Source organism: Thrips palmi, unplaced genomic scaffold (genome assembly GCF_012932325.1).
Source record: "Thrips palmi isolate BJ-2018 unplaced genomic scaffold, TpBJ-2018v1 HiC_scaffold_7, whole genome shotgun sequence".
Lineage (NCBI taxonomy): Eukaryota > Metazoa > Arthropoda > Insecta > Thysanoptera > Thripidae > Thrips > Thrips palmi.
Genome location: NW_023144634.1, coordinates 6,025,162 through 6,051,808, shown reverse-complemented (window position 1 = coordinate 6,051,808; position 26,647 = coordinate 6,025,162). Strand labels below are relative to the sequence as shown.

The window sequence follows — 26,647 nt, the reverse complement described above, 5'->3', positions numbered from 1 at the left end:
TCTCCCTCCCCCCTCGGCAGCCTGCAGTCGCCGATCGCCGGCCTGCCAATCACCCCCCCCCCCCCCCCCTCTCTCTGTCTAACGAGCGCCGTGGCCGCGTCGTCGAAGCCTCGCGTTTTGCCGAAAACTGACCGATTCAGCGCCTGTCTCTCTCGCACCCGCAGGGAAGTCCCACAGAGACAGGCCTGCAGATTGATTTCGATAGTGCTTTTCGTCGCTCTGTCTCTCTCGCACCCATGTGGGAAGCCTTACGAGTGAGTGAGAGCGAGAGAGAGCCGCGGACAACGGCTCTAGGAACATTGGTCTGCCGAAGGTCGGAAAAAAGGCAAAAACTTGTCTACCTTTGAGCGGCGTGCACCGCCACGCACCGCCACAGCGAGAGGCGAAAGGGGTTTTCGATTTCAATCCCAATCTCAATCACGCCCCCGCAGCCCCGCAGCCTCGCAAACCCGCACACGCCAACCTTTCGCCGGGCCGCCACTGCGAGTGCAAAGGTTGACACCCTTGACCGAAATGAAACGACAGTCGACAAAGGCGGAGCGCGAAGCAGGGAGACAGGGGGAGAGGCAGCGTTATTCGCACGAAACAAAACGCCACGCGTGCAAATAACGGGCATGCATATGACGGCGTGCGCCGCGGCGCGTTATTGCGATTCGGGCCTCGCGCCATCACATTCACATTGCCGTTCCGATTCGAGTGGCGTGACTCGGTGGCGCAAGACCGCGGGCCGCGCGGCGCGCGCACGGCAGCCCCCAGTCAATTTGCTTCCGCGCGCGCGCAAAAAAAAAAAAAAAAAGGCTACTTCGTGCCTAAAAAAAGACGGCTTGGGCGCGAATCATACCACATGAGAAATTGACAGGAAATCTAACGTCTGAGCGTCAGAAAGGGCGCTTCAATGTGCCATCCTGAGACCTAGAAGAAGTGTGTCCATGCTTAAGGGGGTCCTTGACGCCGTGGGGGTAGGCAGGCCAGCGAGGCGGCCATGCGTGGCGGTACTGCCTACCCCCGACTTCACAGGCGCTCCAGCGTCGCTGATACAGTGTACCCGCGCGGCGCGGCACGGCGCCCCCACTGCGATTGACAGTCAGCCAGTCTCCCAGCAGGCACGCCAGACAGTGTCTCAGACACGCCGTGTGCAATGGCCGGTGGCGACGGGATCTGGGTCGTTTTCGATTCTCATGGCATATTTTGTCGTAATATCCCGACGCGGTCGGCAGCCAAGGACACGGCTCACAGCGCGGGAACGACGGCGGCGGCAGCGCCAAGGACCCCGGTGCACGACGACAGGGCCCCAGACTCGCGAGGGACCGGCACAGTGGGCCAGAAGACCGGTGGAGGCGGACAAAACTCCAGACGCGTTTTGAGCTCCAGAGTCGCTAAATGGGACTCGAATCGAACGCGTGACCCCACCAACGTTTTCCTCGTTCGGAGAGCAATCCATTGGTGGGGTCACTCGTTCGTTTCGAGTCCCATTTAGCGACTCTGAAGCTCAAAACGCGTCTAGAGTTTTGGCCGCCTCCACCGGTCTTCTGGCCCACTGCGGTCCGCCTGCGAGTGTGCCTCGCCCCACGCCCTGCGGGAAATACTCGGGTCATGCGCATTTGACCCCACGGGCCTGCGATGCTGCGATGCGGGGGCCTGGCCTAAGGCTTGGCCTGACGCGACACTGGAGGCGCGCCGCGGGGACTTCCTTCCAGTGTGCTTCGAGCGGGAACGTCCTGAGGGGCCGTCCTTAAACGACGCGGCGCCGACGGCCAGGCCTGGCGAGATCCTCTTTTCATTCCCTATTTTCGTCGTTCCCGGCGTGGCACAAAGGGCCAGATCCGCGGCGCCACGCCGATGGCCACGCCACGCCACAGTGGGCCAGAAGACCGGTGGAGGCGGCCAAAACTCCAGACGCGTTTTGAGCTCCAACGTCGCTAAACAGGCCTCGAAACGAACGTGTGACCCCACCAATGGATTCCTCGTTCGGAGAGCAATCCATTGGTGGGGTCACACGTTCGTTTCGAGTCCCATTTAGCGACTCTGGGGCTCAAAACGCGACTAGAGTTCTGTCCGCCTGCACAGGCTTCTGGCCCACTGTGCGCGCCACGGCGCTGACATCCGACGTCAACGTGACGGACGTAACGGCCACGGCAGCGGAACGCCACACTGCCAAAAACGACGTGGTCGTCGATCGGCGGCGTCGGCTCTCCTCCTCGTCACGGCCGCCACCGAGCAGGCCACGTGCGCCACGATGCACACTGCGAGTCGTTTTCGCCTCTCTCTGTCTCTCTCCACGCGCCCCGCACGCGTGCGAGAGAGACGGACGCTAGCGCGTGCGTGCCCCGACGAGGCGCACAGAGAAATGGGGTGAAATTGGTGATTGAGTCCGTGTTGCTTTCATCGGGCTGGGCTGTCGTGAGAGAGAGACTTTCGCTCGCACGCGTGCTGTGTACACACTCACACACACACACACATATCGGCGAGGCGAAACAGTGGCCTGCACTCTGCCACCACACCGCAAGGACGCTTCACTCGGGCTGGAGCGTAGGACCCTAGCTGGAGCGTGCTTTTGACCACGAGCGGCTCGCAGTGGCGCTGCGGCTTCGGGCTGCAGGGGTGGGTCTCCTCTCCTCTCCGGTCGCTGCCAGCTCGCCAGCGCCGAGCCCCGCCCCGCCAAAACCAGTTTAGGCTGTCGGAGTGCACTGGAGGCTGCGGCGGGCGGGCAGGCCGTGCGGGGGAGGGCGTGTGGCAGGTTTGCCCTGTCCGGCCCTGTCCCGTTCCAGTGTCATTCCAGCGCGCCGAGGGAGGGCCGGGGGCGGCCGGGGAGGGGATAGTCGCGGCGGAACCTGTTCGCCAGGACCAGAAAACACCGCACAGAAAGTAGTACTTCAGCACCTTACAGCGGCAGGGACCATTTTTTTTCCAGCAAGAGGAGGAGACGGAGGCGAACAAGGGAACAAGGACGGAGAGAAGAAACGGGCCGGGGCACCTCAAGTCAAGCGTTTTAAGAGGGGCAAAAAGTAAAATGTAATTGTGGAAAAAAAAATCGGGTGTTGGCAATGGCGCCTTCCGATTGGCAGCGGGTGGGTCGCGCTTTTTTCCCGTTCGAACATTCAAACCGACGGCAGAGCCTTCACTGGTAGAGCCAGGGCGTATACAGTGTACTTATTCCGCGGCACGGAGTGTCAGGGAGTCACGCTGCTGCCTCCTAGCAGGCCCTGCCCATGGTCACCTTGTGCCAGAGCCTCCGTCTGGGCCGAGAGTCTCTCTCGCACTCGTGGGGCGTCCCGGACGGGTGCGAGAGAGACAGAGCGACGAAAAACGAGTCTCGGAATCAGTCTCCCGGCATGGGCGTGGGCTCCGGCGAGGCTCCAGCGAGGCTCCAGGACGTCAACGTGTCTCCGCCGCTCCAGCAGAGTGGTGCCCCGATCACTGGAATTAGTATCACACCGCGCGGACACAGTCATCACCGACCGACGCCTTTTTTTTTCCCGAACGTTTTTCTCCGTTTTTCCCCCTCATCGGATTCTGTTTTGTTGTACAAAAAGCCAAGCACACCCGGCGTGCCGTGGATTCAGCGGTGGACTCTTTTAGAACCAACACATCTTTCTTGGGGACCATTTCGCTTTAATTCCCAACAAAAGTATATTGCATAAAACCTTTTCTTTTATGAATTACAATTGTTGTAGTTCATTCCTGATCTTATTTCAGGCGCAAAATCAAACCGATCCACTATTCTACAACCCCGGATGGTGCTTTTCCGTGCTTCAGCCACTACCCCGCCTCACCACGCCCCGCCCCGCCCCGCCCCGCGCGATGTGCCCCGTGCGCACCAAATGACGCGCGGCAAATCTCTGCCGTCCGTCCGTCCCGTCTCCCTTCCACTTTTTCTCATTCTCCCCGCCCACTGTAAAAAAAAATTTGGCTTGCCGATTTTCAATGCTGATTTTCTCTCAACAAGAATGGCATCACCCTTGTCGATGACTTTGTAGTCACACCCAAAGTATGGGAGCTTCGATGAAAATTTCATCCATCCGCGATGAAATCGTCCCATGTTTTCAAAGGGGGCAACCACTCGAAATCTTTTTGTGCTCGGCATTCTTCAAAGGTAGGGATTTCGTCGATATTCCGCAGGATTTCGCGTCAAACCAGATTTCGTGAAATTTTTCCAGTGCTGATCGCTGTTTGGTTGGCCGGCCGCGCGGCAAGCCGTCCAGGCTAGGCAGGCCGGCGTCGGCCGGCGTCGCCCGGGGCTCGTTTTTGCCGCGCTGCTCCGCGCCGCGCTACTTACTCGTCATTCCGACGTCACCGCGCCACCACTGCCTTTTCCTCCCTTCTTTCTTCTAGTCCTTGTTTGGAACACTTAGCTTGCGGTAGCGCAGGTTCGTTGCCCCCCCCCTCCCCCTCTCCTCACCGGGGCGCTACACTCACGCGACACGCAGCCAAAGCACCGCCATTACAAGCCCAGACCATGAGACGTCGCGCTCCAAACACGATTTCTGGCCGTGTCAACCCGTCTCAAGCGGAACCGCCGCGGCGCACCGTACACCGGCAGCCAGAGACGGGAAAAATAACAATCCAACCTTCTTTTCTCGGCTGTGTAACACACTGCGAAAATTCTACTAACCGTCTCTCCGATGATGACAGTTCCAAGGCTACCAATTTCCCCGTACGCGCATCTCATCAAAGTAATGGACGACTCTGCTGTCACACCCATGCGATCAGTACAGGGCTACGTCAATTTGAGATACTGCCATCATTTTAGAGACACTGCCATAATTTTCCACAGTGATGCGGAAATGCCATTTGAGACTTCGCCCCAAAAGTGAAGGCACGTTTTCACGGTGTACCTTGAGTTCGCGCACGGCGGAAGCCATGGCAGTGTGCTCTACTCGCTGCGCAGCGGGCGGCAGCGGGCATGCCCTGCCGGGTGTTAATATTCATAAGGTGCATAAGGGCGCCTCTTCGGCCCCATAACGCGCTACAGCTCGCCGCGGGTGAGGGGAGGGGGAGGGGGCAGGAAGAGGAGGGATGGGACTGAAAAGCTTCCCGAACGGGACGTGCCCACTGCACTGTGATGAGTGGCGGCGAGACGCGTTGAAAAGCAGAGCAAAGAGTCCCTGCCTAATGATCACAGAGCAACACAGGAACAATGCGGCGCGGTAAAACGAATAAATAGATTGACAATGACGGGCAAAAGCACGCGGCACACGGTGTAGGGCCGAGTGAGGCAGAGAGTCTGTCTCTCTCGCACTCATTGGGCGTCCCCTGTGAGTGCGAGAGAGACGGAGCGACGAAAACGACTCTGCAGGGCAGGCAGGAAGCACAGGGAAGTGCCCGGGAGGGATCCGACCCAGCGGCCCCGCGCCGCGCCGCGCCCAGGTACACCAGGTGCGTCGATTAAATCTCGCTCCCCGCGTCGGGCCCCTTGGCCTGCCTAGGCCGGGGCGCCGCCGTCGCCCAGCGACTCCGAAGAGTCGTCATTCCGTCGCTCTGTCTCGCTCGCACCCCTGCGGCACGGCCCGTGAGTGCGACAGAGAAGCACTCTTGATTGATTCCCACACCCATCCCCCCTCGCCCGGGTCCTTGCAGTGTACTTCTCTACTCTCATTTCTTCTTTTTTTGAAACAGACGAAACTTGATTTTAATTCACAGGCCATGTAGGTCAGGGGTCAGAGACTTAAAACAACGAGTAGATACGGTTCCCGAGCAAGCAATCATCAACGGGCAACTCCACACCGAGTCACCACACAACAAAATCATCAACTAGTTCGATGACACATCCTTGAGAGGCAAATTACCCTTGGAATTGTCATCAGCGTGACGACCCACATTCTCACAGTGCAAAGTCCCGGGACTACCCGCCACTTTAAAACCTTTCTCTGGCTGAATGGGATTAGAAATTCGTGTCGGGGAGACCCAACAAGAACAAAAACTGATTCTAAATTGAATCTAAAGACGGGTCCGCATGCCGAAGCGACTCGCAAGGAGAAATTCCCCGCCGAGTGATTGCGATACAATGGCTAGCCAAGTTGTCGTCTGCAGAAACAGTGCTCTGCCTCTCTCGCACTGGCCGTAACGGGTGCGAGAGAGACAGAGCGTCACTGCGTTGCTTTCGCCAATCATCGGCCAAGGATTCGAGCCGTGTTGTTGTGCGGGCACTACACTATGCAGTGCGTCGGTCGTGATAAGGTCGCTGATAAGCCGATTCACACACAGATGCACTCGGCCGCCCCGCCCCGCCCCACAATGCCGCCCGCCTTCCCACGCCCGGACTGCGCGCCGCACAGGTAGCCGTTTCCCGTATTGTTTTTGTTTTTTCTCTCTTTGCCAACGACCCGATCGCGTCTCCAGAGGACACGCCAAGATAAGTGTGGGACAACCCGTTCCCAATCCAAGACCCTACCGACAGGGAATGCATAACCCAGTGCACTCAAGAAAAAAAAATTATCGTTTTTTTTTTAATTTGTAGCTAAGCAGGTAGTCTTAAGGTGGAACAAAAACAAAAAAATTCAAGATTTGTTGTGCTACTATTTTGCCTCAAGTTGACAATATCGGTGACACAGCAGCCTTCCAACTACGAAAAGGCCGAAAACTTTTGAATTCCCCCCGAACTAGGTCACGTTCCCGCTAAAATGCGAACCCCTTCCGCGGGAGGAAATAATTGCCCCCCCCCCCCTTCTCGGTCTTGATTTTCCGGGCGATTTTAAAATCTGGAGCTCCACCGCCGCGCCGCCCCGTCCGCTGTCTCGTTCCGCCCCGCCTATTTGCATGGGAGGAGGAGGAGAGGGAGTTTCACCTGGAGGCGCGCTCCTTCCTGCACCGCTATAAAACGCACTTCCGGCCGGCGGCATCAGAGGAGCAAACATCAACAAGAGCAGCGACATCTCGTTAGTACACGTTGCACAACAACAACAACAACAAGTGTTAGAAGAGTCACACCGTCGGGCGGCCGGCGTCACTGCGGGGCAACAATTTTGACAAACAACAACAACAAAAATTCATTCCCCAGACGGGGAAGCCAAAGCCAGCAGGGTTATTAGCGCGCCGCAGCCAACGACACTCCGCCGCTTACTTTGGAACACCACCACCGTAAGTCCTCTCCGACAAGGCGGCCTCTAGGCGGCCTTCTCTGCAGTCCGCGACCGTCCGCGACTGTACGCGACACTGGCGCCCTCTAGCAGTCACCCTGCGCACCAACCGGGAATTAGACAATGTCCTTTGTTCAGCCAATTCCGCCACTTTCCCGTCCTGACACAACAACAACAACAACAAGGTCTAGACCGATGCACGACTATGAGGGGGATTTCAATGCCGGCCGCGCGGGACCAGTTCCAACAGTATCCAGGCCAGCGCGCGGCCAGAGCCAGGCCGGCCGGCAAAAAGAGACGAACTGTCACCACCCGAAGAATAGACAATATCCTCCTCGGGCCGTGTTTGTCGCACGACTTCTTTGGCCGAGGGAGAAAGTGTTACATTTCTTGTGGCGGCTCGCCGGCAAAGAGGACCGGCCGAAATAAATGAACCGGGGGCGGTGCACTGTGTCGTTTGCCGCGCTTTTAATGATAAAAGGGACACTTTCTCTGCGGTCCTCTGCAGACTGACTCGTCGCTCTGTCTCTCTCGCACCCGTGGGGCGTCGGCTACAGGTGCGAGAGAGACAGAGCGACGAGTCAGTCTGCAGAGGCCGGCCAGGTGGCGGGGCCGCGGGCCCCGGGGCGAGGAGGGGCATTTGTCCTCCACTTCAGTTGACCTGCATCCGCGCAATTTGGTCAACGCCGCCACTGAAATGAGAGGATTCGACGCTGATTTGACTTTCATTTTTTTAGGACACGGTGAGTGAAGGTCGGAGCCGGCTGCACTGGAAGGTCAACACATTTAGGGACCTTCCCCGAGCGGCACAGACGTCACCGCGACCACCCAGGGCCTGGGGCGTTTGTCACCACCCGAAGTGATGAGGATGTCGCAAGCCGTGGGCAAGGCGGCCGACTGTCAGACAAGCAGCGGCGGTGTCCTGGCAAGGCACGTACAGTAGAACGATAGCGATAGAAGCAGCTTATCCAAATTGAAAGGGTGATTCAACGGTTCGGTGTCACAATAACACACACAACTTTGTCGGATGAAACAAAACGAAAGGGACCGAGCATAAATTAGAAAGATGGAGCCGACCCATCTCACCAACAGGCGCGTCCCACTAGGGAAAAAAAACCTCATGTCTTTCATGGACGTTCCTAAAAAGCAGGAAAAGAAAAAAAAAACAAGCGAACCCCCAGGCGGCTGGCACGACCTGTTCCTAGGAAAGAACAGTGAACAGACGATTTTTATAGCGACCAAAGTGCTTCACGAGCCGGAATAAATATCCACACCAAAGCGCCATAACGTTCATGTAAACGAGAACGGAAGCCTAGTATGAATATGGATAGAAGCATGCACGTCAGGGAATGAAGAGGAGCTACTTTTTTTCGAATATAATTCAGAAGCGAGAAATCAGTGAGTCATTTTCCTGGCGTGAATGCCTTTGACTGAAGTAGTACTGTTACTTACGGCTAGACCACAATTCACAGCGTAATGTACCCATGGATATACCTGCAACAAGACAAAACACTTCATTACAACTTGCATCGCCAGGAAGTTAAAACACGAACCATCAACTAACCAACCAAATGATAATCCCTTAGTCCCGAATTTTCAACCACCGCACGAAATCCCACGTGACTTTTTCCAATGCGTGCCCATTTAATCTGCACTTATCAACCATGCCTCGCAGAGCCTTCTATAAATGATAAAAAACTTTCACCGCCGTAATGATAGCGATGCAACGAGAAAAAGAAGGCTGTGCGTGAGTGGCCGGCCTGTCCGGCAAAACCCTCGGCGGCGTGGCAGCGCGGCTTAGCCAACAATATATATGCGGCCAGCACTGGCCTAGCACTAGCCTGGCTAGCACGGGATAGATGATACTTCCGGAATCTTCAGCATAGTTGCGGTGTGGCTAGCGCGCGTGTGTCTGTGAGAGTGTGAGAGAGAGCAACGTCAAAAACAACCGCAGATACCATCGTCCACATGCGGTCAGCTCGCAGAGGGGATATGGAACTTGCGTCGCTAATACGTAAGAATGAAAAGCCCCGGGCCAGGGTCAAGGGGCAAGCGACCGCCAAAGAAATCATGTCCAGAGTGTTGGGAAACAATGGGACCGTCGCCGGCAAAACGGGGCTCCGTCCGCCGCGGGGCTGCAGGCAAAAGGTCGGACGCTTTTCGAGGATGAGCATTGAGGCATCAGCCAGCCAAACAACGAGGAGTTAAAAGGCAGCCGGGGGCGGCAGCCTCGGTTTCATCACGGTGCTGTGCTGACTTAATCTCGAGATGACCTTGCAACCAATGACCCTCGGGAAAAAAATGGACGTGTCTCATTGTTTTTGATATCTTTGCGAATCTTGGTGTTCAACTGCTAAAAAAAAAAACAGCACTTTGGCAAAGTAGATTCAAACTCTGGAAGTTAAAAAATAACGGCTTGAACCAAAAAAAATCCTTGCTTCTAATAAGAACCCTCAGGGATGGGCGGGCACACAAGTCCAATCTGCCACTCCACGAGTGTGGCACGGCTTGACGGATGCCTTCCGTAAACTAGCTGTTCTGTTCACGAGGGCGGTTTTTTGGTCGCAGCTACACGAGGAGCGGCGCGCGTCCCAGTTCCAGATGGAGGAGAAGACCCCTGTCATGCAGAAAGCGTGATGGCGTGCCCTTGCGCAACAGGAGAACCGAGAGAGCGGGGAGGGAAACGTTGCATGCAGACCTCATCTTCTCCTCGCCGGGTCTTTTATCATGCTATGCGCCCTGCTAGAGCCCGGCTAGAGCCCTGCTAGAGCCCTGCTCGGACGTAATAAAGTACTCACGAAGCAAAGGTGATCTATCCATTCCAGCCGATGCGGAAGATTCACGCACACACTTGCACACACTCACCACACACACACACACACACACACACACACACACACACACACACACAGAGAGAGAGAGAGTGTGTGCAACTTGGGAGAGGGGCAAACGACGCAAAGGGCAAGGCAGACCAACCTACACTAGACCACAGACAGACACACACACACATCAAAAACTGACACACACACACACACACACTCACACACGCACGTTAATGCCGTTTCCGACTAGGTGAAATGACCGGAGAAAATGAGATCCGCGCAACAATCAACCAATCAATCGGCAGCGCGGTGATGAAACGCCTTCACAGCGCGTCTTCCTCATTGGAGGGAAAATTAAACGCGCAGCCACCATATGCAAAATGCTCCATCGATAATCGAAGAGACTTGCAGCACGGCCAGAACAAAAAAAAAAATGCACAGAAGAGAGACGAAGCGCATGCAGTGAAAACAGGACAGAATTTTACTGCGAGCTACACACAGGATTTACGTGCAAATGTCCTGCTTGGCAATTTTTCTTCAGTGCAGATAATGTTGCCCTGGTATGCTTTTTTTTGTCCTATCAACGACTTGGCCTAAGTCCATCGCAGGGTTCCTTCCCAAATAATAACGATTTAGGGAAAACGGCGGAAGAAGGATCATTATTAACACACACACACGCACACAGCAGTCACTTCCAGAGTAAAAATGCCTTCCTCTTTCTGAAAAAAAAAAGGAAACGAGACGCCTCTTGCACCGCCCAGTATTCGGGCCGCCTCGCCGAGCCAATCACAGTAATTAAACGATCGAATCGAAAATTTGCCCGGGCCGCCAGCTTGGCGTGGCTTCGGTGTAGCTTGGCGTGATCGACCAGAAATGCTGGCGCGGCGTGGTGGACCGGTCTATTAACCTGCCACACTGACACACACACACACTCACACACACAAAGGTGGAACAACCTTTTAATTTATAGACTGCCATCCTGAAGCCTGTAAAAATCACACTCGTCCATATAACGGAGATCTACATCAGTGTGTGTGAGTGTGTGTGTGTGTGTGCGTGTGTGAGCGTGTGTGTGTGAGACGGCCACGCCATTGTGGTGCGAGGTGACGACGGGTCACCCGGAGCGGACGGGGTCCTCCTCTTCTCCCGCTCTACGATTACCGATAAGGGAATGACAAGTTGCAGAGAAAAATGCAGGAGGCACAGGTTGGACCGGGGGCCATTTAGTGGGCTCGTGTGTGTGTGTGTGTGTGTGTGTGTGTGTGCGTGTGTGATGCCACGGGGCCTAAGTTATACGACCATTTCCATTTCTCTTCACGCAATACATCAAGACCCCACCTCTCTCTAAAAAAAAGTCTAGCGTTTGAGTGGTTGTTTTGTATGCAGTGTGCATGGTCTGTATAGGACTCCAGACTGCACGGCAAGGGATGCGCTCACCTTCTGCGAGTCGTTGAGGCCCGAGGAGGACGCGTCCGAGGAGGTGCTGAGCCGTCGCTGCGACTCCATCTTGTCGACCAGGTTGGAGGGGCTGGCGTTGCTGGCGTTGCTGGGCGTGGGGCTGGTGGCGGGGCTGCTGGGGGTGGGGCTGTCGCCCACACTGTCGCCCACGCTGTCGCCCAGGCTGTCGGGGGCCAGCACGGCCGGCTCGGCCGCCACCCCACCCTCGCGGGGGCTGTTGCCCGGCATGGTCACTGGCTAGGGCATCCTGCGGGCAGAACAAGGGGACCGTCGTTAGAGATGCCATGAGCAGGCTTAGTAGCCGACGGCAGAACCAGTGCAGGGCCAAGTCACACTTCGCTTTCAAGAGACTCTTGAGTTGCAAGACAGTTGGATGGAAACCGATCCCTAGTGGGACAACTCTAGGTCTCAATACGTTAGTCAAATAGATTCAACATCACTTCATAAGAAGACTCCTCGGCAAGCTAAGTTAGTCTGCGTGCATAAAACACAACTCTCGCGGCATGGCGGAGACTTCGACGCAGGAGCCAGGGTAAGCAACCCAGACACCAAGTTTCCAGCCGCACCTCGACAACATCTCTACACTTTCCAAGTCGTTTTCCCGGCAGTGCACTGCGGCTTGCGGGGCAAAGGGGCTGCGGGGGCGTCGCGACCCCGGCTCAGGTGGACCAGCTGTGGCCCCCCGCAACAACACGCAATTACGCGCGTTCAACAAAAAGATGGCACGAGAGAGAGGGAGAGAGAGAGAGAGAGAGAGAGAGAGAGAGAGAGAGAGAGAGAGAGAGAGAGAGAGAGAGAGAGAGAGAGAGAGAGAGAGAGAGAGAGAGAGAGAGTGCACCGCCCCCCTTTGTTGTTAATTAACACCGACACTAATTAAATGGCGACACCGCCGCGTGCGCAACAACGCCATATTTTTGGCCCCTGCCGCAGAATAATAAGGCAGTTACCTCGGTTACCCGTGACACGCGCGGCACGATAGGCCCCGCTTTACCCGGCGGCTCCCAGTTACCCCAGGTCGGTTGCACAACGCGTCCGCCACCCACACCGACTCAAAGTCAAAGTCGGTCGGACCACGCGCACGCAGGCGGGCAGACGACAGACAGACAGACAGACAGACAGACAGACAGACAAGACCAACGGAAGCACTAACGGACTGACACAAGTACGCCCAGTCGGAAATCAGTGAGATAACATTCCGACAAAACCGTAATCATTCATTCGGAGATTCACTCGCTTTTTTTGATCAACTTTGTGAGGCTACTGCTGCCAAACTAGCTGGGGTCAAAGACGTGGTATGAAAGAGTATGGTCTCCAGAATACCAGGGCGTTGAGGGAGGCCTTAAACATCAGCTAGATTGGACGCAGTGGCCGCCCAAAATCAGGAATACTTGATTTTTTGACATTTTGACAGCTCTTTCGAGGCCGGCGCTCAAATTATGTTCAATAATCCCTCATAATCAAAACTTAATCTTTCGAATTCTAATGAGAGGGAGTACAGGTGCTGCCAACACTGCGGCAGCACAGTGCTGCCAACACCGCCACACCAAGCCCCGGGCGGCCATAATTCACACGGCGAGCCAGGCGTGCCACCACGCTGACGGTAACAACGTCCTAAACTCGGGCGTCGCTCTCAAACTCCGTACCTACAGTGTACACGGATCGCAGGGCGGCAGGGCGGCGAGGCAGTGCCTCCGGGTGACGCAACGGCCCTTGATTGCACGCGGGCCGAGGGACTCCCCGCGACGGCGCCACACTGCCAAACTTCGATACCTCGAAACCATTTCAACCAACTTACAACTGAACAAATTTTTTTAAACTTTCGATTTAGTCAAACTCTTTGAGCTCACTGCTCGAACCAACCCCGCAGTGCCGCAGCGTTCTCGACAGAGACCGCGACCGAAAAAAGCGCAGCGAGAGGAGCGTAGCACACCGACTCTTACTTTCCGTCGTGTCGGACCGAACTACGAGCTTGTTCGACACAACAAAACCAAACACAATCAACGTGAAAGTGTACCGCACTCGTCAGGGTACACCCTCTAATTGGTCACGTGGTCTGCGAACACTCCTCTCTTCTTTCCACTTCATTAGCGGCAATGCTTGGGCTGCGCCCGCCGTGGATCCAGGATCCAGGACTTTGGAGGTAGTACTTTGGCCGCCAATCGACAGAGGGTCATCCCTGGTCAAGCCTATCAAGTGCCTGTTCTTACAGGGGCGAAGTAGTGCCTGATGCCTACCCTCCAGGCGGCCTAGTCTCACCCCCTCCCTGGAGCCGCACCTCCACTACGCCCTATCCGCGCTCCAGTTTCTCCGAGCGGCTGTGACGTCAGAAAGCGTGCACCTGTGTCGCAAATGATGGATCTGGAGGCGCGAAGGCCTAGGCCCGGCCCGCCTCGCCCGGCCCGCACATAACAATTCCACGAACAACAAAGCGACATTCCTCATTAACACATTCCCCGTCATCATTATCATCACGAGGCAGCCATCGCGGCCAAATTGGCCATCGGCAGAGTGAAAAAACGCGTCCATCGGCGGCGCGAAAAAAAGACGGTCGTTCCTCGCTCACGCATCGCGGCGGAAAGGGCAAAAGTAGGACTAATTCAGAGACGCACGCAGAAACGGCGCTCATTTCCGTCATTACCGACGTGCATTTCGCCGCTGCGGGGCGACGTCATGCACAGGCAAAAGCAGTTAAAATATGCAAGTCAGCGAGACGCCCTGGAAAAAAAGAGGGGGCCGGTTGGGCGTTTCGGCAGAGGATCCTGATTGGTCCCTACAGTGCACAGCGCCAATTTCCAGTGGAGTGGTCCACGGCAAAGCATTTGCGGCGACACTTGGGTCACATTCGTACAACTGACAGAATTTTTTGAAAACCAAGATACTGACACACTATTGCAAAATTTCAAGAAACGCCTTTCTTTCGGAGTGTGTGTGTGTGTGGGGGGGGGGGGCATCGTCCGTCAGTAGTCGTCCAGGTTACGGGCCGAGAGGCTTGACGTATATCCGCATTGCGGGGGTCCGGGGCGTCCGGGGCCACCGCCAGCGTCGTCGGCGTGGCCGGGGCACGAAGCGCAACGGGGCGTGGCGTGGCGTGGCACGCTGCCCCACCGCCGTGTCCACCACGGCGACGCGCACTGGAGCATTGTGACCTTCTTCGAGCTCGCTCCGAGCGGACTTCCCTCTCGTCCTACCAGAGAGAGAGAGAGAGAGAGAGAGAGAGAGAGAGAGAGAGAGAGAGAGAGAGAGAGAGAGAGAGAGAGAGAGCTAATCGAAGCAAAAGTGAAATGACACACCCGCGCCTCTCGCTCGGGGCTCCAGCAAGGCCAGCACGGCTCCAGCCCCCTCTAGGCCGCGACACGCCCTGCGAGCCCCGTGCAGGAGAAACCGAGACAGTCAGATCATATCCATATCTCGTATCAGCCGCACCAACACACAGCAAAAAAAAAAAAAAAAAAAGACCAAAAAAAAGGCACGGACTCGCGATTCTTTAATATGGAAAGTAGCGCTGTTTTCCTACTTGCACAATTGATGGTACTTATGCTCGAAGAGAGGTCAATTACCCTCATTACAACCACCTTTAAATCCACGCCTAAAACTAAAATTTTTTTTTAAAAAAAAGGAACCGCGCGTGAGTTGAAAACTATTGGCGTCTTTCTTTTCAGCAGGGCACACCCCGATTAACGCAGAGGTCATAAGTTCCCGGGGAAGGCGTATGATTGAGCCGTTTAGGACGACGAGTCGCGGGAGGGAACTCCGTCGGCAACTCCCCCCAGCAAACAACAGGGCTCCCCGTTGTAATTGTTGCTGCGTGGGTCCCTGCGGCCAGGAGGGGGGGGGGGGGGCCATGACCTCGGGGCCGCCGCTGCAGCCAGAGGAATGTGCTGCCTCGTCTTATTTTTCTGACGTCTGCGCGGACTTTGGTGAACGCTCCTTTCAACTTTCGTACATCAAGCTTTACGGCGCTTTACGGTATGAAAAGGTCCAAAAGAGCCAAGCCCTATTTTCGGGCACGTCCCCGAGCCCGCTTGTGGGCAGCGGGTCCCGGTAAGTCTTTCCCAAAGGCCGAGGCCCCAAAGGTCGCCATGCAGGCGGCATGGCCGGTACGGCAACGGCCCGTGATGCAATGGAACGGCCGTACGTACACGCCTCAAATCGGCCGGCCAGTCCGCGGGGCGCGATTTACTCCCCCCCCCCCCCCACGACGCGCAGCGCACGCCACCACGTTGTTAACGCCACTGCAAAAGCCTGCACCAGACAAAAGCACTATTAATTTATCCCTCTTCTTCTGCTGCTTCTCCTGCGTGACCCGCCGGCTGGCGTTGCCATGGGGGCTCCCATCGTATACAGACAGGCGCGGATCCAGAGGGGGGGGGGGGGGGAGCGACAATTGAACCTCCTTGGCTCCTCGCTGGCCGCCTGAAACGTAGGCAAAAGGCCGCACTTTGGCGCTGTACGAAGGCAAAAACTCAGCCCCGGCTCTGGACCCGCCTCAGCGGCCATCCGGTCGCCTCGCGGCCCCGCCGTCGGCCCCCGCGGCCCTTGCGGTGTCCCTGCGGACGCAATAAGCCAGACATGGCGGCTGCGGTTTGTCATCTGACTCAATGGACGGCCAATGAGCGACTTAGGCGCCAATCAGCCTCCCGCCGTGCCGCGCCACGCCGCGCCACGCGGTGCACATACGCAACCCGTCAATCACGACACCTCGTAACAACGCACTGCTTCGCAAAAAATAACTGAGGGGGGCCGTTCGTAAATAATGCGATGACACGAAAGTTACTGTTGCGGACGGTCCCCCACATTTGCTGGCGCACTGCGCTGCGAAGTCGCTAAATGGGACTCGAACCGAACGTGTGACCCCACCAACGGATTGCTCTCCGAACGAGGAATCCATTGGTGGGGGTCACACGTTCGGTTCGAGGCCTGAATAGCGACTCTGGAGCTCAAAACGCGTCCAGAGTTTTGTCCGCCTCCACCGGTCTTCTGGCCCACTGTGCGACGGCGCGGGGGCGGCGCGCGTCGCGGTTTCGGAAGGGAAAGCGTGCCGTGTGTGCAAAATGGCTCGCACACAAAAGCGGAGCAAAACCGAGTCCCGGCGCGACGACCTGACCCCGCGACGCACAGCAAGGCACACTGTGACGCGGCGCCGGAAAGAGTTGGCAGCATGAGAGTGAAATCGGGCCTTTCTTCATATCCGTGCACCTCTCGGCCTGCCATCGGGATTCAGTAAATGGATGCGTGTCCGAAAGAGCGTGATCTCGTCCCTGGAATACGATGCCAAAACGATGCTATAGGCTTAAGACAGTAGAAACATTACCCAGGAACCAAGGTTTCAGCCTAGAACGCCCCCTAAAACGTGAGTGTGCACTCTGTCTCCCACACTTTCGGCCGCGTTCCTCCAGAAACCGCGTCTCCCTCGACGGGATCCACGGCAGTGTACGCGCCGCTGACTTCCCGGAATGGACAAGGCTTTTGCATACCCCCGCGCCACACTGTCATGGAGCATCCCATCACCTGGAGCAAAACTCCAGGCCGGCTCGCTGGAGCGCGTTTACCGTACAAACCTTGCCCCCCCCCCCAACATGGAATGGCACAGAGAGGGAACAATGGCCTTACGGCGTACAGCACACCGGATGCGCCCCGCCAGGGGAGAGGGGAGGGGGTAGTGACCAGATGGCGACGGAGGGCCGCAGGGCCGGCAGCCTCTGCCTGTGCTGTTGGACTTGGACCGCGGCGGACCGGCAAAAATTGTGTGGCCGTCAGAGCTCTGCTTTGGCTCTGCATTGGCTCTGCCAGCGGATGCGGATGACTGACATCCTGCGGGCATCACGCGAGGCAGCAGCACACGTCGTTGGGCCTTGGGACTGGGCCTTGCCCCCGGCCCGAACGCCGCTGTTGACAATCGTGCGCTTTAGTTCATTTCGTTAAGTTCATTTGCGTACTTCACCGTGACAGTACTACTCAGGGAAGTCCGTCGCTTTGGAGGACTTCCAATCAGATCCAATCTGGCCAATGCTTCGATAAAGACGGGGCACTTCATCGTCGAGCACCCCTTCTCCTCCTTCACTCACACTCTCACAGGAGCGCACGGAGCAAAATTAAAATACTTGACACTGATGCGGACTAAAGAGCCGCCGCGAACCAACAGGACTGGATGTACTGGCGTTGTGAAAGGTGTGCTGCTAATAACACACTTTACAGTCACGCCGCTGCGGACCACACATCTCCCTTCAATAAGCTAAGCTGTGCCCCGCGCATCCGGAAAAACATCAGTCGTTATCCTCTCCTTGCTCTGCGGTTTTTTCGCCTCAAGAATAATCTCTCGGATTATTTTTTTGTGTCCGAAAAGTGAATTACAGGGAGCAAGCGGCACAGCGAGGAAGTTCAAGCTTTTCTGAGGTGGACTAGATTTTGCTGAACGTGTTGGTCACGTGACCCTTGGATGCGTTTTTCCAGATTTCCAAGCCATCCTGCCGAATCCTGCACCGCTGTGAGCACTGCGGCCACACCTGCGACCTGTAGGCCTGTAGGCCACGATTTGTTGTGCTTGCCGCGGCTTGCCGGCGCCGCATACCTCCGAAAACGAACGGGCAACACCCTGCACGCCGCGTGTACCACGAACGCCGCGGGGCATACAAAGAAGTCCACTGCTAAATCCCCTGTGCCTGCGCGGCCTGGCGCACCTAGCTGGGCTGCCGACGTCCACGTCCTCGCCGAGGCGCATCCATCTTCCAGTGGCGGCGACGTGGACCGAATTCATTACACACGTCAATTCGCACTGCAGTCATAAAACTGGATTTCTGGCCGCGCTGTTGGACTAGCCTCGAGTAGGGTAATTTTCGTCCCGTTACAGCGAGAGCAGCGGCGGCCGGGCTGGCGGGCCAGCCGCCCCTGGTGGGTAGGCAGCAGGGACCGTTACACACACGCGCGAAGCCCCGCCCCGCCAGGCCGGTGCTGCCGGTGCCTGGCCTCCTCCGACCGGCAGCCGCGGCCAAGACCGCCGCTCCTCGGAAGGCAAGGCAAAAACCCAGGAAACAAAACGCAGCTCTCCCACTTTGAAGCGCCGCGGCTCCCATGGAATGCCAGAAAGTCGGTTATGGACTCACATTCGGATAACGAGGCCTCCTTAACCGAGAATCCTGCGGCGTTTTCTGTTATTTCGCGGTGGAGGAAACCTTCATACTCTGCGGTTCCATAGACACTCTGCGTGACAGGAAACTAGTCAGGATCTAGGTGGTGGCGAGATGATCATTAATTGGTCTGAATTTGACGAAAAGGATTGTCCCCAGAACTGTCCCCATGTACTGAAAATACTGCATCAGACTCCACCCTTCTTACCTTTCAAATGTTTTAAAAAGAAGTTTATTTTTCTAACCGTCTCTTAAGAGGTTCTCTCCCCTCTCCAGTGCGAAACCTGCGCCCCTCTCGGACATGCGCACTGCGGCTCAAGTTGTTTTAAGATGCCCCCGTCATAACACTCGTTATGACCATCTGGCAATTTGCGAAAGGTCACGAAAGCCCCAGAAAAGAGCTGATCTTTATCCGGTCCGGTTCTGGTCCGGTTGTTGATTGAGGACATAGCTCTCTTTACCACCGCAGCTTGCATGATTAGCCAGACCGGCGTCGTCTGCTGGCGTCGTCTGCTGGCAATCCCACCGCCCTCCTAATAGAGCGTGAAGCAGCCTAACGGGCCGGGGCACTTGACCTACCGCCACGCACGCGGTGCACGCGGCGCACGCTGGCCGGCCGGGCGTAAGTGAGCCATATGCGCGGCAACAATAGGTCACGCCTGCGCGGACAATGACCGCGGGTTCAACTCCCACCTGTTCCGACTTTTACTGCGCGCCGCGACAATATTCTCAGCTTTACGATCATCACGAGTGAAAATGCGCCCCCCACGGCCAGCGCGCTGCAGTGTAGGGCACTAGGTGAGGCGCCGTAAACTGAATGTCAGCTAACTACGCGCGTTGCAGTGTGTGAGCGCGCTATCAAAAGCATCATCTGCGGCGACCTTCACCAGTTGCACCACTTTGGCGCACCGTGCAGCAGATGCACTTCTTTACAGCCTCCGCAGTGACGCGCCGCGCCAACCTTTACAGCGTCGATAACGTGGCTTTGGGGAACCATTCTGCTGCCTAGATTCCATGCCGATTGCCCGGCTTCCTACACTCGATATCTTTCCATCTCCGCAACGCCTCCGATGCTGCAGTCTGGGCTCAGCCCGCGGCGTTGCATTAGTTGCTGCAACATTAGCAGGATACACCCGCCCACACTTTCAGCGGATTGCCAGAGATAAGGCTAGATAGGAAACTCTTTGGAGAACTCGCAAGCGAAACCAACTACAGGTACACGCCTGGGTACGCGGTATCGATAAGAAAGCCGAAAAAATGTTCGCAAACTGTGATAAGTATTTTTTTTTAGCTTTAACGGGGTCAAAAATGAACTGAAAATAGTTCTTAATAAACAAGGACAGAAAGGAAGATCCAGACCGATTCGAGTTGGACCTCACCATACCGCTGCTTCTGCCTTGCTGTACGCTGCCGCGGGCGCCCCGCCCGATAGCGCAGTATCTCGGGCAAGCAGGCGAGATACTGCCCATGTTGTACAGCAGATTGATTCCTGGCAGTGCTCGTCGCCCTGCCCTTGTAGAACCTCCACAGCCTTCGTTTTCAATTTGTGGCAAATTTCGCAGCGATAAGATAAGACCGTGGCACAGGGTCAAAGGGGAGGGGTTCATCGCGTCCACTTTAACGCCGTGAAGACAGGCACAAACGACTTGCCATGCCGAGGCAAAGAGACCACTGAAGCACGTTGGGTGCAACAGTTCCTTCGCAAATACGGACCAGGGCGGACTAAGGACACCAGAAAATAAGAATGCTTTCACCATATAATTCTACAAACAATTATTACAGTTCTATCAACAAAAATATCAGTGTGTCAGGTCAGATACGCAACAGGTCAGCGAAGCAAGTTCGACAATAGAAGATTATTAACAATCTAAGTTTTAAGATGACTTTAAACACAAGCCATGGTCCGAGGTTACTGAATTTTCGCAAGCCTAACTCAGTGAAAACAATAGACGAGCATTGAGAACTCCCTTTTGACACTCAAGAGTATAAAAACACACCCAAAATGGATTGATATTGATTAATGGCATCCATGCGGATTTAACTTTAAGGAATGCGCTAATCTGTACGAGTCCGAAGAATCCGTTCAGACTGAAGCCAAATCTCTTCCTGCAGAATGGGTCCGAAGGTGTTTCCTGATATTAGAAGAGTAACGAAACTTCATTTTGCAAACTTGGCACTCATAAGGCATCTCCTTCGTATGAACTCTAAGATGAGTTCTTAGAGAAAAAGAATGGCGAAAGTCTTTGTCACAAACTTTGCACTTGAACGGCTTGCTATCTGTATGGACTCGAAGGTGGCTCCTTAGACCAGAACCGGTGGTGAATTCTTTTTTGCAAACAATGCAAGAATAAGGCTTCTTGCCCGTATGGGTTCTGAGGTGACTTCGGAGAGTGCCATCCTGTCTAAACTTTCTTTTGCAAAATGTGCACTCAAAAGGCAGGCCTCCTGAATGAATTCGGACATGATACCGAAGATGGCTTGGCTGATTAAACTTCTTACTGCAAACTTTGCACTCGTACGGCTTCACACCTGTATGCGTTCGTTGATGAACCCTAAAATTTCCTGACTCACTGTAGGATTTGTTGCAAACTGTGCACTTATAGGGCTTTTCCCCTGTGTGGGTTCGCAGATGAGTTCTAAGATGGCTTGGCTGTCTAAACTTCTTCGGGCAAACTTCGCACTGGAAGGGCTTTTCTCCTGTATGGGTTCTTAGATGAACTCGCATCTGGTATGCCGTCCTAAACTTGTAACTGCAAACTGGGCAGTCGAACGGCTTTTCCCTCGTATGGATGCGAACATGAATTCTCAGGTCGCAGTAGAGATTGAACTGAGCAGCGCAAACTACACATTCATAGAGCTCGCCTGAGTGTGTCATAAGATGCGTCTTAATATAGGAGTAAGAAAACTTTTTAAAACAAATTTTGCATTCTGACATCTTGACTCCATTCCAGCTCACGAGATGCGCTTCCAGGTGAGCTCTAAGCTGTAATTCAGTCTGAAACCTTTTCAGGCAAACTGTGCATTTGAAATTCTTCTCCGTAGTGTTGAAGCTTCCTTCACTTCCAAGAACACTGCTTGCATCCTTACAAGAACCGCGCTCCCCAACCGGCAGCCCCGACGAGTGGAGGCGGAAGGGCACGTCCAGTTCAGACGGCGAGGGACAAGCCGGGGAATCCCGAGCCATTGGTGTCCTTGTTCGAGTAGCAACCTGAAACACCAACACAAGTCTTGTGACTCCTTGCAACATACGGCATCATTCACTTAGCCTCCAAAATCAGAGTCATTGTATTGCAGTGAGGACTTGAAAGGAACTTTTGAGTCACGCAGCCTCTAGGCACCGCACCGATTCTCCGTTTCCATCTTATCTCAAAAGCGCACCATTTGGCGGGCGCGGCAACACACCGTGGCCGCCTATGTGGCCGCAGGGCCCGCAGGGCGACAGCTCACAGCGCGGCCAAACACACCAACGTCATGACGCGGTGGGAGTGGCGCGTCGCCGCGTCGTCGCGTGGGCGTGGCGGCCAGACGAGCCACTCATTGAATTGGTCACCGCCCGCACAGAGACAAAAACACGCAGGCCACGCCGGGAGGCGAACCCGCGGCCGGCGCGTCGAGCTGTCAAAAATTGTCATAAACGACCACAACTTTTGCCAGTGGCTGCGCTTGGCCAAACTGAGATAAAAAGGTGAACGGGCGGCGCACCAAGGTCGCCATTAAGCGTCAACTTACAGCAAAGGCACACAAAACCCAAATCTCGACAGCGCTACTCATAATTCATGACTAACGGCACGTTTCTAAGACTCATGATCGCTAAGCAGGCGGGCGGACGGGCGGACGGACGGACGGACCGGCAGACAAGATCACCGCGGTGTGCCGCATGAGCGCGCGTGGCGCGCAGCGGCCGGGTCGTGTACGGCCACCCCGTCATCTGATTCGTCACTTTTCATGTTGCCCCGAAACACACTACGGCGTGGCGCGGCGCTTGCACAACTTTATCGCCAGCCCCTGCAGCAGCCCGCCCCGCCCCGCCCCGCCCCGCCACCCGCGCTTCATTACCGTGCCCCCTGACGGGCGGCCTATCGTGCATTTGGTTAATTGTCTGCGTTGCGACACGGCGAGGCTGGCGGCCTAGCGGTCGGGCCGCGGCGAGGCGCGGCTGGGAATCGAACCCGGGTCGGCCGCTCGCCGCGCCGCCAGGCCGCCGGCGGCTCACGAGCAGGGCTCACACACTTGTGTCCGGCCACCGTTTGTTTCGAGGCTAGGCTCCACAAACCCAACTGGCTGGCACGGCACAGTGGGCCAGGAAACCGGCGGAGGCGGCCAAAACTCTAGACGCGTTAAGAGCTCCAGAGTCGCTAAGCAGGCCTCGAACAGAAGTTATGACCCCACCTATGGATTGCTCGTTCGGAGAGCAATCCATTGGTGGGGTCACACGTTCGGTTCGAGTCCCATTTAGCGACTCTGGAGCTCAAAACGCGTCTAGAGTTTTGGCCGCCTCCGCGGCTAGCCCTTAATGGTAATGGCAATGGCTGGGTAGGCCGCGGCCAGGCGCCCGCGTGCGGCGGGGCGGCCTACCCTCGACTTCGCAGGCGCTCGCCTCCGGCGCGCCACAGACACACAGCAGCCGAGGCGCCTCGCTCGTTAGCAGAAGACCGATTCCAAAGCGTCGTCTCGGTCACGCTCGCGGGTGCGAGAGAGACAGACAGGTGTTGCACACGCGCATCATCCGTCGGGGCGGACGGCGGGGACGGCGGGGCTCGGCCCACGCGAGGCCAAGTAGGTCGGGCACAGCGTGACACGCCGGGACGCGGCGGGACGCGGCGTGACGAGACTTGAATGGCACGGCGACGCCGCGAAAGGCAGCGTCCCTACAGTGCAGCAACCAGCTTCGCCGAACGAACCCACCCAGACCAAAGAGCAGCGTCTGGCGGCCCCGCGGCCGCGGTACAGTAGCGCGATCAACCGCACCCGCTATTTGTCATACCGACACTTCAAAAGGCGCCAAGGAAAAAAAACACCCTCGCGCTGAAAAAACAACCTGAAAAAGGGTAACGACACACCTCTCCACCCGGCGCGCCCAGCAGACCACAAATACCCGTCGATCGCTCCCGCCTGCCCTCGCCCCCGGGCGCGGCTAGGCGCGGCTAGGCTGGCTTGCCCAACGCCTCAAACCCCGGCATTCCGAACAGTGTGCCGCCGCTCCGTCTCTCTCGCACCCCCAAGGGCCGCCAGCGAGGCGGAGAGAGACAGCGCCAACGAAAGCACGCGCCCGTTCGCCCGGACGCAGCCGGCTGCAAATTTGTGGTCCTCAGAACGCCGGCGGCGCGGCGCGCGGCGTCGCAGCGTGGCGCAAGCGTGTGGGGGCAGGCCGCGGTGAGAACACTAGGCAAGCGCGCACATTTCGAGGCGCCACGGAAAACAGATCAAATTTCGAGCGCGCGGCGTTCCCACAGGAGCCCGGCCGCGAACACGCGCGGGCACGGCACGGCACGGCACGGCACGGCGTGGCGCAAGGCCGACCGCGCGGTGCAACTCAAAACGCGTGCGAGCGCGGCAAGTCCCGCCAAATCGCCGACGGAGTGGCCGACGGATCGCCGTGCTGGCGCCTCTAATCGAGTATACGAGTCCCGTTCCAGTGTAGCACCTCCCCGTCCAGCAACAGACTTCCACCGCTCCAGTGGCGGATCCAGGGCCGGCCCAAGGGGGGGAGGAAGAGGAGGTTATCCATCCCCGGCCGTTTCGGCCAGTCGGCAGCGACTTTTGTATTTCCCTCACTCACGGCGCGTCCGGGCGCCACGGCCACCTCTCCGTGACGGTTGCATTACGCGGGTACAGTCACCCGCGAGCGAAGCCAGGCAGCCAATCGGACGGCGATTTTCGGTTCGACACACAGCCTCCCACAAACAACACAGGGACATGCTTGTGAAATGGGTAAAGGTCACAACGCCGCAGCAGCACCGCCAGCAGTCGCACAGGCAAGCAGGGTTTCTCATGGGAACACGGCTAAGCCCGGCCGGTATGATCCAGTGGCCGGGCAGCGGCGGGGCCGTGCCTTAAGTCCCGGCCGCGCGGGGGCCGTCCGTATACGCGATGTGCGCGGCCGTGGAGCGATTCCCCAGTTTCACTGGCAGACCGCCCCGATCGGGCCGGATAGAGCCCCGGGTTCGACTCTCGGCCGCCCCTAACGAGGCAAAAGCGCCTCGACTTCGCGGTGCTTGGCCGCCCATAAACCAACAGCCAGCAGCGCCTCCGGTCCGATCACTTTCGGAACGACGGTGCCAAACCCGCTTGGCCCGGACCGACCCCGCTCGCCCCGCCGAGGGCCCCTGAGGGGAGGGCCCCATCGCCAACGGTGGATCCTCCTCGGCAGCTTTATTTATTTCCAGGAGCCCCGACCAGCAGGAGAGAAAAGAAAAAGGGTAAGAGAGAGAAGCGAAGTACCTCTCGCGAAGCGCACCCTGCTCGACATAGAGACACTCATTTGGCCCTTGGCTTTCTCCCGCGGGGCCCTTCCGGCGCCCTGGGGCCCTTCCCTGCCTCATTACGACGGGGTCACTGAGCCGGCCTGCCCTACACGCGGTAGGACGCGATAGGACCAAAGTTCAGCACAACAACAACAAAGCGACGTCAGTTTTGCGCGGTGCGAGAAACAGTCTCACTTCAATCCGAGGGTGGAAAGAGGGGGGGGGGGAGGGAGAGAGGGACAAGGAGAGAGAGAGAGAGAGAGAGAGAGAGAGAGAGAGAGAGAGAGAGAGAGAGAGAGAGAGAGAGAGAGAGATTTCGACCGTCCAATCACACACTTGGGCAACGACCCTGGACCTGCCCCCGACACTACCGGTGGTCTTAAAACTCGCACGCACGCGTGGCGAAACGCCCCCTGGCATTTGAATGCGCGCGCCACGCTCCGTCTCTCTCGCACTCACGGGCGCCCGCGGCAACCCGCACGGGTGCGAGAGAGACAGAGCGACGGTCCAAATCCCGCGCGCACGACACGCCGCATGCGCACGCAACGCGAAAAATAAAACCAAGCCGACGCGCGCGGGGGGGGAATTCGAACATTGGAACCGAGCCGCGCGAGGAGGACGAAACATATCATCGGCCCCGATACATCCTCAAGCAGGCCTTGCAGGCGTTGCAGGCCTTGCAGTGTGACGCAAGGCGCGGGCCGCCTCGTCGCGGATGCAGAGTGTGCTTTCTTTTTTTCGGCCAGTCCGAACGGCACCGGCTTAGCGCCGTCAAACTTCTTATGGACGGACACGTATGGGGCGGCGCTGTGCGCGGGTGGCGAGGCGTCGCGAACACACACACACACACCGCCCCCCCCCCCCACACACACACACACCAGAGGAGTACGAGCACATAGGGGGCGCGTAGGTGGGCTGTGAGGTGAGAGTAAAGCATCACAGCGTTCTGACACATGTACACACACACACTCGTACGCACACAGACGCAGAGGCGTTGAAAACAATCAGGCGCGCGTTTCACAACAAACGACGGGTAGGTAGTCGGCGGCGCACCGCCACAGAAACCCTGCGAACACGGCCGACACGGCCTGCACGGCCTGCACTGGGCCTGTGGTCGGCGACTGCAAACAAACCGGCCATCCGACACGCAACGAAACCAAGGCGGCACTTGGGCCCTCTTCGGGCCGCGGGGCCACTGTGGCGCACTTGCAGTGTCCACGCCGCGCGCCGCGCTTTCACTGACGGCGGCGTCCCCCCGAAGAACGTCCTCCCGGGGACGAGGCGAGACGTCCTCCACTTTCTCGGCGTCATTGGAGACCCGGCGGCGCGGTGTCCGTTCGCCCGGACGCAGGCCTGGACGACGCCCGGCCGTGTGACTGCGACGGTACCCGCAGCTCGGACCCACGACGCCCACGGCAGCGATGGACTCGCCGGCGCACAGTGGGCGCAGAAAACTCTAGACGCGTTAGGACCTCCAGAGCCGCCAAGCAGGACCCGAACCGCGCGTGTGACCCCACCAACGGATTCCCCGTTCCGAGAGCAATCCATTGGTGGGGTCACACGTTCGGTTCGAAGCGCGACACAGTACCTACACTGCCTCCCCAAACGTCAAAACAGCGCCGAGACAAAAATGTTGATCGGATGAGTGGCGGCGGGGCAAACACGTCGGAGTGCATCCGCGATCCGCCTCGCCTCGCCGCTGC

General features: G+C 57.1%; 2 protein-coding genes across 2 annotated transcripts in view; both read right to left on the bottom strand.

The window, feature by feature from the left end:
- Positions 1 to 26,647, bottom strand: part of LOC117652873 — a 48,931-nt gene that overhangs the window by 10,560 nt on the left and 11,724 nt on the right. The window contains 1 exon segment of the mRNA XM_034398050.1: positions 11,336 to 11,603. Within this exon segment, the coding sequence (XP_034253941.1) occupies positions 11,336 to 11,584 (249 nt within the window). The 5' untranslated portion in view covers positions 11,585 to 11,603.
- On the bottom strand, positions 20,564 to 21,727 carry LOC117652740 (zinc finger protein 239-like). The gene has a single exon (XM_034397831.1). It carries the CDS (start codon positions 21,725 to 21,727, stop codon positions 20,564 to 20,566), a length of 1,164 nt encoding a protein of 387 aa, XP_034253722.1.

Bases quoted from the DNA above. Each gene is read 5' to 3' on its own strand.
- LOC117652740 (XM_034397831.1), bottom strand. From the start codon at position 21,727: ATGTTGCAAGGAGTCACAAGACTTGTGTTGGTGTTTCAGGTTGCTACT.